Genomic DNA, 12,143 nt, shown 5'->3' on the forward strand with positions numbered 1-12,143 from the left:
TGCTGGTATTGGATCGATATCGAAATGTGCAGTATCGCCCACCTCTACCCTATCACAGCATGATTGAAAAGAAACTTCATTTGGGAAGCGTGCAAGCGGACTACTTTACACCAACTCCGGAAAGAAACTCTCTTCTGCGTTCCAATGTATGGCTCAAGCGGTGTGTTATTTATCCGAAATTGCATCCGTTATAAAAAATCACTTGAATCGGTGCGTTTAGTGCGGTTTAAATCCAACGTTTCTTATCCACGCCGCGGAAGGATCTAATTCTCTCCAGCGAGGGGTCGACACATCCGCCCAGTTTTCCGATGCCCCCCCCCCCCCCCTTCCTCCCTCCCCTCCCTCTGCCTCCTCTCTCCCCTCCCCTTGCTGAAAATGGAGTTCGATTAAAGCAGATGTCCGCTAACTTCTGAGTTACTAAAACGGGCTGGGGTTTTTTTTTTTTTTTTTTTATTTTCAAAAACATCCCTCGGTGAACATTTTGTGGATTAGGAACAAGCGTGGCTTCGTCCCCCCCTCCCTTCCTTCCTCGTTTCTTCCCTCCCTCCATTTTTCCTATCGCGGACATTACTCGGACACGTTGGCGGAGCAAGGCTGGCTTTTTTTTTTTTTGCTCCCTTTTAACAACAAGGAGGCTTCTTCTTCAAGTGTCGTCCCGGGCGCCGGACATCAACTTGGCGAATGGATGCTCGGCACCCCGACGCGAATAAGCTGGCAAACATTACGGGTTTTAATATTTTCTGCGTTTTTTGAGGATATAACACGTCTTTTTTTTTCCTCCCCCCCCCGCCTTCCCCGCCCGCATCAACCGCCTTGGGGGTTGTGGTTGTTGAAGAAGATGGCTAATTTTATGTCGGATTTGACTTCCAGGGAGGAGAAATTGTCATTCCTCCTAGCGATCGGCGGCTAAAGAAAGCTAGCTGCCACTTCTTTTTTTCTCTCTCCCCACCACTATTCTTTTATTGTCTTTCTGAGAAAAAAGGAACACAAAAAACACTCCCCCGTCACAGATGATAATAAACTAAACTAAAGACGGCTTGGTTACACATGTGAAGGAAAAAATGGTGAATTTCGTGCTCTTTTGCAATGCGCCGTCGATGCTATTGCTAGGACTCGGATCTCCGTAAGGAAGAAAATGAGTGAAGATTCAACAAATCCAAACAACGAGTGAGTACTGACGCCGAAATAACATCACATTTTGACGTAAACACGCACCGAAATGTGCCTTTACGGCCCTGCGATGCTTGCATTAAAATGACTATAAACATGTGTTTTTTTTTTGTCAATGGGAATCCTTTATTATAACACCAGGCCCGCAGCTGACTCATTTTCTAGCATATGTGTGCTTTACCGACACCAAATCCATCGTTATACGTGTATTACACGTTAATAATAACACGGAGGTGTTGGCAGTCTTGCGTGGATTTCCGAATAACACGGATAGGTTGCGTTGTTATGGTTGAGAAAATGCCACAAAGTGCGTTTTTTCTTTAATGAAAAGCCTCGACAAGGCGGAAGATGGCTTTTTTTTTTTCGTCAATCGCCCTCATTTGCATATCACAATCTCCATTCATAAAAACACAAAAAAAAAACAAAGCACCGATTAAACGTGTCAGAAATATATTTAATCACACACATCTCTCTGATTATTAAAAAAAAGAAAGAAAAAAAGATCGTATTGGTTAGAACGGGGTGGCGTTTATTGTTTTACACGGCTGATCCCTTGTGTGCGCTTGTTGACAGTCAGTGAGAAATATCTGCTTCGGGAGGTGCTGCTGGTCACATGATCCTCTCCATTCATAAAGTACCTGGCAGGCCCATTCACATAGCACTGTACACTGTTTCGCATTGCAGCCACGGTCACACAATGATCACATTTCCTTTCCTGTGCATGTTGAGGCCACTTCTAACACCGCCTATTAGGCGAATGGGTGTTTTTTTTAATGCGCTCCAATGTGTCTTTGATAATGTGTTTTGTCACAGAGGAAGTCATGTGCTCCCCCTTCTCCTTTTTTTGTTGCCATTTTACACTGTCGGGCTTTTTAAAAATGTGTGAATAGGTTTAATTAGCGTTTTTTTTCTAGAATAGTAACTAGGGCTGGGCGATATGGCCTTTTTTAAATATCTCAATATTTTTAGGCCATATCGCGATACACGATATATATCTCGATATTTTCATCAATCAATCAATCAATCTTTATTTATATAGCCCTAAATCACAAGTGTCTCAAAGGGCTGCACAAGCCACAACGACATCCTCGGTACAAAGCCCACATACGGGCAAGGAAAAACTCACCCCAGTGGGACGTCGATGTGAATGACTATGAGAAACCTTGGAGAGGACCGCATATGTGGGTAACCCCCCCCCCCCCTCTAGGGGAGACCGAAAGCAATGGATGTCGAGTGGGTCTGACATAATATTGTGAGAGTCCAGTCCATAGTGGATCCAACATAATAGTAAGAGTCCAGTCCATAGTGGGGCCAGCAGGACACCATCCCGAGCGGAGACGGGTCAGCAGCGCAGAGATGTTCCCAGCCGATGCACAGGCGAGCGGTCCACCCCGGGTCCCGACTCTGGACAGCCAGCACTTCATCCATGGCCACCGGACCTGTGCCCCCCCCCCCCCCCCCCCTCAAGGAAAAGGGGAGCAGAGGAGAAAAGAAAAGAAACGGCAGATCAACTGGTCTAACAGGGGGGCTATTTAAAGGCTAGAGTATACAAATGAGTTTTAAGATGGGACTTAAATGCTTCTACTGAGGTAGCATCTCTAATTGTTACCGGGAGGGCATTCCATAGTACTGGAGCCCGAATAGAAAACGCTCTATAGCCCGCAGACTTTTTTTTGGGCTCTGGGAATCACTAATAAGCCGGAGTTCTTTGAACGCAGATTTCTTGCCGGGACATATGGTACAATGCAATCGACAAGATAGGACGGAGCTATACCGTGTAGTATTTTATACGTAAGTAGTAAAACCTTAAAGTCACATCTTAAGTGCACACGAAGCCAGTGCAGGTGAGCCAGTATAGGCGTAATATGATCAAACTTTCTTGTTCTTGTCAAAAGTCTAGCAGCCGCATTTTGTACCAACTGTAATCTTTTAATGCTAGACATAGGGAGACCCGAAAATGATACGTTACAGTAGTCGAGACGAGACGTAACGAACGCATCATTTTGCCTTAGCCTTGAATGAACACTTGATACATATAATCACAGCAATATGATGATTTTATGTGTCTACATTAAAACATTCTTCTTCATACTGCATTAGTATATGCTACTTTTAAACTTTAAGGCAGAGAAGGAAATCACAACTAAGTCAATTTACTAAACCTGTATTTATTAAACAGTTATTAAAGGCCTACTGAAATCAAATCAAATCAACTTTATTTATAAAGCACATTTAAAATTTACCACAGGGGTAGCCCAAGTGCTGTACAATGGACAGGTTGAAAGATAAAACGAGTACCGAGCAAACACAACACAACACAAACAGAACACGATAAAAAATAAATAAATAAAAACATAAAAACAGGTTCACAGCAGGTGTATTATGGGGCGCCATTGCAGGATGGATATCACTCAGTGTTAAAAGCCATGGAATAAAAGTATGTTTTTAAGAGAGATTTAAAAACAGGAAGAGAGGAGGCTTGTCTAACACTCAGAGGTAGGTCGTTCCAGAGCTTGGGAGCAGCAACGGCGAAAGCTCTGTCACCTCTAAGCTTCAGCCTTGTGTCAGGGACCGTCAACAGCAGCTGATCGGCTGATCTTAAGGATCGGGTGGGGCAGTAAGGCTGAAGGAGGTCGGAGAGATAGGTTGGCGCGAGGTTGTTTAGACATTTAAAAACAAATAAAAGGAGTTTAAAATTGATTCGATAACGCACAGGGAGCCAGTGAAGGGACGCTAAAATAGGGGTGATGTGCTCACGTCTGCGGGTCTGTGTTAGCAGACGAGCAGCAGAGTTCTGCACGAGCTGCAGGCGAGCGAGGGAGGCCTGGCTAATGCCAACATACAGGGCATTGCAGTAGTCAAGACGAGTCGAGATAAAGGAAACCCACTACTACCGACCACGCAGTCTGATAGTTTATATATCAATGATGAAATCTTAACATTGCAACACATGCCAATACGGCCGGGTTAACTTATAAAGTGCAATTTTAAATTTCCTGCGAAACTTCCGGTTGAAAACATCTAGGTATGATGACGTATGCGCGTGACGTTGATGATTGAAACGGAAGTATTGGGACGCCATTGTATCCAATACAAAAAGCTCAGTTTTCATTGCAAAATTCCACAGTATTCTGGACATCTGTGTTGGTGAATCTTTTGTAATTTGTTTAATGAACAATGGAGACTGCAAAGAAGAAAGCTGTAGATGCGATCGGTGTATTAGCGTCTGGCTACAGCAACACAACCAGGAGGACTTTGACTTGGATAGCAGACGCGCTATCCGACGCTAGCCGACGACCGCATCGATGATCGGGTGAAGTCCTTCGTCGCTCCGTCAATCGTTGGTGAGCTTCGGTGTTGATGAGCAGATGAGGGTTGGCGTAGGTGGAGAGCTATTGTTTTTATCATAGCTCTGTCGTGGTCCGTAGCTAAGTTAGATTCAATGGCGTCGTTAGCAACGTCATTGTTAAGCTTCGCCAGGCTGGAAAGCATTAACCGTGTAGTTACAGGTCCATGGTTTAATAGTATTGTTGATTTTCTGTCTATCCTTCCAGTCAGGGGTTTATTTCTTTTGTTTCTATCTGCAGTTAAGCCCGATGCTATCACGTTAGCTCCGTAGCTAAAGTGCTTCACCGATGTATTGTCGTGGAGATAAAAGTCACTGTGAATGTCCATTTCGCGTTCTCGACTCTCATTTTCAAGAGGATATAGTATCCGAGGTGGTTTAAAATACAAATCCGTGATCCACAATAGAAAAAGGAGAGATTGTGGAATCCAATGAGCCCCTTGTTCCTAAGTTACGGTCAGAGCGAAAAAAGATGCGTCCTGCACTGCACTCTAATACTTCACTCTCACGTTCCTCATCCACGAATCTTTCATCCTGGCTCAAATTAATGGGGTAATCGTCGCTTTCTTGGTCCCAATCGCTCTCGCTGATGGTGTAAACAATGGGGAAATGTGAGGAGACTTTCAACTTGTGACGTCACGCTACTTCCGGTACAGGCAAGGCTTTTTTTATCAGCGACCAAAAGTTGCGAACTTTATCGTCGTTGTTCTCTACTAAATCCTTTCAGCAAAAATATGGCAATATCGCGAAATGATCAAGTATGACACATAGAATGAATCTGCTATCCCCGTTTAAATAAATAAAAATAATTTCAGTAGGCCTTTAAGCAGTGGCACAAACATTCATGTCATTTCCAAAACAGATAGTGCAAGATTGTCAGAGACATTTTAAAACAAGCGATTAGTTTAAAACATGAAGTCACACAAAATATTTCAATAAGTGTCAAATAAAAATGAGCTGCATAAAAGGAAATCAAATAGTGTTCGTCCTTCGCTATGTTGGTTCCTGCGGACATTATCTCCTTTTGTTGACTCTTTTTTTCATACGGTGTTGATCTGGAAATGTTTGCCTGTGCATATTGATGGTGTGGGCGTGTGGCACCGAACGGAGATGTTGACTTGCGGAGTTTCAAGCACTCTTTAGGTGACTTTTCAAATGATGCTACATATTAGCAGTTATGCTACTTCTTGTAGAAACGCTTTCGCCCCACACTTGACAAATTGCGGTTGTCTGTTCGACATATTCCCACTTGAAGCCAAACCACCGCCAGACGATGGACCCCCTGCTGTTTTTTTTGGGAATTAATTATTCCTTCATTTGTTACCAGATTCGCACCTTCTTTCTCTTGTCTTCCCACTCGCATCACAGCTAACTTTAGCCATGCTGCTACCTCTGCTCAAGGAGGGTGTATACGTATGTGACGTATGACGTGACAGTATGTGACGTGTGTAAGAAGGTGCGCTTGTTGTCTGTGAGAAGGAGCGACAAGAAAGAGTGAGAAGAGCCTGTAGTGTAATGCCCGCAGCTAAAAGCAACTGCGTGAGAACGTATACTCGAATATCACGATATAGTCATTTTCTATATCACACAGAGACTCACCTGCGCGTATATCGATATATCCCCCAGCCCTAATAGTAACATAGATTTGTATTTGTGCAAAAAAAATAGTGAACATTTCAGGTGAGTTACCTTTGTGCCGCTCGTTTACTGTCGCCTTTATTTCACATTTATCCAACGAAGTCTGAGGCCCCCTTTACACTAAGCCGGCTAAGGTTATCCAGGGTAAATCCCACCTAACCTTAACCTTGTCCACACATACACAATGGTCGTTTGAGACCCCCTGCCCCCTTCCGTTAGCCGGCGCAACGCGACCTAATACGCATGCGTGGAAAATGCGCATGTCATAGTCACCTCCAGTGTTGCTTTGTGTGCAAGTTCTTAAATTTAACCTATCTGAACAATATCCAGTGTTGTGGTATTTCAATTAACTGGAATCCAGTGTGCTGTGGGTGGAATCCAGTGTGCTGTGGGGCCCTATTGTAGTGAATCACACCTGAGCCATCATAAATGAATAACATCTCTATTGGACACGGAAGTACACAATGTGACAAAGAACATTTGACAACAATCAAATTGGGATCTAGATATCTGGTCAGGACACTCCTCACTCTTTTGCCTTCACCTTCATTGTCCATTCGTTTTTGGTGACTTTATATACTGTGGACCTAGACGTTAAGTCCGCTACATACATGGCGGACAATAACTGATACAGTCCGCTTTGGCAGTCCAAAAGCATTCGCCATTTTCCATAGTCTTCCCTCGACGGCCAGGTAATACAAAGTACACGCTACCTTTTTTATCACATCCACGGTAGCCCGCATTCTCGTTGACTCTCCTTCAAAAAATGGACAAAGTTTTTCGGTAAGTAGAATCACAGCTGACCTGGACTTTCGAAAGTTCTCTTGCCGTCTGAGAAGTGTTGTATCTGAAATAGTTGCAATCGCTTTCTGTTAAGGTATTCATGTGTGATTTCCACAAGCGTCTGTACGTGTAGAAGAATGAGAAACACGACATGTCTGGATTAGGGATGTCCCGATCCAGGTTTTTGCACTTCCGATCCGATACCGATATTGTTTTTGCACTTCCGATCCGATACCGATACTGACCAAGGCCATATTGCGATACACGATATATATCTCGATATTTTGCCTTAGCTTTGAATGAACACTTGATGCATATAATCACAGCAGTATGCTGATTCTATGTGTTTTGATTGATTGATTGAGACTTTTATTTAACTGAATCTAGCACACAGATGCCGCACAAAAGTACCTTTCTTTTTTCTTTTTTTTTCGTTATCAAGTTGTTGTAATAGAAATACACAATAACTAAGAAATGAACAAGTCTTTCTCACATACTCTGCAATGGCGGTTGTGTGTTTGAAAAATAAGCTTTAGGAACTCCTCCAACTGTGTTTAACCAATCAACAACACAGCTTGCTCCTCAAAAGTACCAGGGACTTTTGAAAGTTATACCTCGCTGGCAGGAACCAAAAATATTTCCTGAAAAACTAAATCTACCTGGGTAGTTTTTGGTAGATACCCAGTGGGAATTGTATTTTCCCGGGTAGATGGGAAAGTTATTGAAAAAGTTCCTGCGGTAGAAAAGGGCCTTTTGCGTGATTTCAAGTTTTATTATTTTCTCCACTATTATTTATTTATTTGGTAATTTACTGTTTACAACATTTTTCCCTCTGTTGTAACATGTTTCTAGTTACATTTCGGTTAAATTGTAATAATAAGCACATATTCTTCTGTTGTTTGGATACTTTATATCAGTTTTGGGTGTTGCTACAAATTTGGGTATCGATCCAATGCTGTTGCTCATAGTTTAACATTTAAAGATTGTTGAATGATTCAGTGTTTGATCACAATATACTCAGACAAAAACACAAGATGGGGGTGTCACAATATTATTTAATTACTTAAATTATTTCCTACCATTGGCTCTAATTTAAATCGTTTTGTTTATGCCCTTTAAGCCCCCCTGTGTCCATGGACCTATTGACTGAGTTTGGAAACAATAACACAAACGACAGAAGATTTTGTGAGAGCAAAAAGTATCGATCTAGCCACTGTAGTACCGCCCATATACTGACTCTCTACTTGATATCGTTACTGTTGAAATTTGTATCAATTTGCCCACCAATGTTTGCGTTCAAGAGCTGTAGCTTTGCGGTTAGCATATCCCTAACGGTGTGTGGTGGAGCATATTTAGCTAATTCTCGTAAGCATGATACCTGCAAGAAACAGAGTTTATTTGCCGCAATGCAGGCAAAAAATGTTGACTTCAGAGTGGCTTTGCACTGTGGAAAGACGTTAGCCGCGTTGAGGACATGTTCGTTTGCTTGCTTGTCGGTGTCAAAATTGCTGCACACAGCTAGAAAGTGTCATCAACAAGCATTATCACGATATAACGATAATATTAAAAGCTCTATCGTTAGGCAAATTTACAGAGTATATTGTCTATATCACGCAACCCTAGTACAGAGGCGTACTAATTTCCCATATGCAATACATGGAGTCATGGGACAGACAGGCCATCTTTTACGCAAACAGTGCTTGTCTTCATCATGGCAATTTCCTTAGAACAAACCCCTATATATTATTAAATATTTGTTTTTCAAAGAATAATGTTTTATTTGAGAATGTTATTTATTGTTTTCAGTTTTTAACGTTTCCTTTTGAAATTCTTTACATCTGTAAACACTGAAGCTCAGCAAAGCTTGCATGAGTTTTTGTTATTACACATAATAAACCAAACTGTGACTTTAAAACTGAGATTCATACCAAACTGTGATCAAGGCGTATCGTTTACACTGCTAGTTTTGGTACAGTAATTACTGTGTGCGTACCACTTGTTCAGACGGTGGACAGCCCACCCTTACGAATGCCTTTACTTCAGATTTCTGATTGTTTGCAATTAAAGTGGCGATTAGTTCTCTCTCTCTTTAATGTTAACCAGCCACGAAAAGACCAAATGCAAGATGGTCATTCCCCGAGTGTCCATGCACTAAATTAGTCCAATTTCTCAAATAGTTCGGCTCTAAATAATCCTCCTACAGCCAATGGAAACACCTTAATCCGATTTTGTTCAGTTTTTGAAAAATCGGATAAACACACCTGGATTATGCGATTGGAAACCGAATCTCTCGAGGGGGTGTGTGCCAGTCTCAACGCGTTTGATCCAACCCGGAAGCAGATACCATTCAATAAAAACGTAGCAATAATTGTAATGAAGAGAATACTTTTTATTTGCTTCACAAACTAAAAGAGCAGAACATTTTGAAATCGATGGTTGTAAAAAAGAAACAGATTTATTTAAGAAGGTAGCTAAGGAAATGTAAAAAGGTGGCTAAATTTGGACTCCTGAACGAAATATGAATGAGATGAAAGATAATGAAGTAGGTGTCAAAGGCGAATTATAAACTATACACAAACCTCTTCACGCTGCATTTCTGCACTCCAAACTGATTAACAATAACTCTGTATTCCACAAAACTGGCAAGATACACCAGAACAATAGCAACCCTCATCTGGATCAGTATTAGTCGGGGCACAAGTGTTTTTTTCCTTCGGACTTAAAACTCCTACCATCAATCCACAGAGCTTTTTGAATGTACTCTGAGATTTAAAAAGTTTAGTTTCAATGATTCTTTGTCCAAAGATTCCTTCGCAAAAACCGCCGGTCTTTCTTTGCTTTGGACCTGCTTCTGCCTCGGTACATTCTTGGTAGTAGCGTCATGTTCGTAGCAGAATCCAAGATAATTTCTTAATTCTGTCTGCTATTTCACATGAGCATGGCAATTAGAGACATAATATTTGTAATCTGTGACAACATTACAGCGGATATCCATTAAAAAAATGTGTATGGATCCGCAGATGGCTAGTGTGACGTCATAGTTCAACCGGAAAAGGAATTAATTTTTTCGCGCTGAAATTAAATAAGCGCCCCCCCCCCCAGTGAATGGGAGGAACGTAGCGTATAACCAGTCACATTAGAGAGTGTGCATGGACACTTGGACTTCTCACATACGTGTGAAAATACAAAAAAACTAACTATTTGAGAAATCAGACTAATTTAGTGCATGTAATAGTAGTGATTGAAAAGCACCCTTAGCATTTCGGAAGACAATTGGATCACAATGGCATCTGAAAAGATGGTATAGTGTCAACCAAGCTTGATGGTGTGCTTGAACTAGGCGAATCGTACTGTGCCCCATCCAACTTCACACACAGAGTCCCGTACATTTGGTTCACATGAGTTCTCTGATCCAAAGTTTTGAACAATTCCTCTCATTTGCTACAATTGAATGATGTGGGCCACAGCACGGCATGATTGCATGTCATATAGTGACTCTAATGCAATAATCGGCTCATTTCACAACACAAATAAATAGAATACTCAAAATAATCCAAATGCATTGCACGCTCACTAACCCGACTACGTTTCTGTGCGCCCTGAAGTTGTGCAATCTCTCACAATACATTCTAGGTGCACCTTTCGAAAGAGAAATACTCAAAATTAGACCAGAAATAATCCATAAAGTCTGGAAAATTGCAGTAATACAGCAGCATAAAAGTGATGTCGGAACATTTTTCCCCTTTAAATGTATTTTACTTGGCTCCCCAACACTTTTTGTCTCATGTCCATGACAAATGTGCAACAGTTTCATGTATTTAAATCTTATTTAACTATAGTATAGGAGTAATTTACTGCATTGACCTGATTAAAAGACATATTTATTTTCCCATAGACAAAGGACTGAGAAAGACAGGTTGTGTCGAAGTTTATGCACGCAAACCAACAGGCCATTGCAGCACAACTGATGTCGCTTATTCAGGCTTCTGATCATCCAAAATGCGCAGGATATCTGATTCATGAGTTTTTATGTGAACAGAGATTTATTTTTACACACCATTGGTGCAGAATTAGATTCGTTTTAACAACTGATGCCTTATTCTCATTGGTTGCATGCTTGGTGTCGTCCACATGAGCGTCTTTTGTTTTTAATCCGATGTTTTCCAGCCACAAAACCATGCATTGGGAAATAGTTACAGGCTAGATGATGTGCCGGGTTTGTTCCTCTCTGCATGGTGGCGGCAGCTAAGATGGCGAAGCAATCCAGGAATTGTTGCTAGGATTCCACCACCTGTCTTGCTTGCCTTGCTGTATGATTCATAGAAACGCAGAGGGAGCGCAATACTTAGGATTGCTGCAGCCATATTTGCTTCTTTTGTTGTTGTGTGTTTTTTGGATAGGGTTTTGTTACATAAGCCCTGATTTGACTTTTGTTTGTCCTCAAAACAATGTTAAGAGATGGTGTCGTGGGTTTGCTTTTATAGGAGTTGCTATGCACTCCCTGCACTTTTTAGTAACTCTGTGCTCTTTTGCAACTAAAAATCTGTGTTTTTAGCTACATAATACTTACTTAGTCTAGCTGATGAGAAAACCGATGGAAGTAAAGACCAACCTTGAATGCTTCTTTTCCACTGTCGAGTGCCTACATAGCTCTCTTAACCTTTACAACTTTTCATTGGCAAAAGCAGATAGAAAATGGTACAATAGCATATGGGTGGCATAAACCACTGCTGGTCGCTCATTGGTCGAGCAGATTCACCACTTTATTGTAATATTTGAGGATATGCAGCTAGAAATGACACAAACAAACTTGCACAATAAGGTAAACTATCTGCAGCGCTTTGTTTTCTCTTCACTGCCTCTTTTGTTTTTGTTTGCGTGATTTGCTCCGAATAATGGATTATTTGGTTTCCTGCTGTACTAGATCAAAACCAACCACTGCCAAACTACCGCTTAGAGATGATACCATGCGGTAGGGAAGTTGTGTTACATACGCTTTGAACCTAGAAAACGACAATACGATATAGGTAGTATAACATTAGTATAATAGACACAAATACGGGCAACAATGGGAAATATAATTCACACTATCTTGCAGATGCAGGAAAATATAGATCAACAGAATTGCTTGGATTCTTGTTTCTTGATTGATTATTGTGACTTGTTGTGGGGGCAGTTTGTCTAAATGACTCATGGAGGAACAAGA

At 41.4% G+C, this 12,143-nt stretch overlaps 1 protein-coding gene across 1 annotated transcript in view; it reads left to right on the forward strand.

Moving 5' to 3' along the window:
- Positions 1-376: 376 nt before the first annotated feature.
- Positions 377-12,143, forward strand: part of spred1 (sprouty related EVH1 domain containing 1) — an 89,102-nt gene continuing 77,335 nt past the window's right edge. Inside the window, exon 1 of the mRNA XM_061968187.2 lies at positions 377-1,167. Within this exon, the coding sequence (XP_061824171.1) occupies positions 1,136-1,167 (32 nt within the window). The 5' untranslated portion in view covers positions 377-1,135. The remainder of the gene's footprint in view (positions 1,168-12,143) is intronic.

This window comes from Nerophis lumbriciformis, linkage group LG08, assembly GCF_033978685.3.
Source record: "Nerophis lumbriciformis linkage group LG08, RoL_Nlum_v2.1, whole genome shotgun sequence".
NCBI lineage: Eukaryota > Metazoa > Chordata > Actinopteri > Syngnathiformes > Syngnathidae > Nerophis > Nerophis lumbriciformis.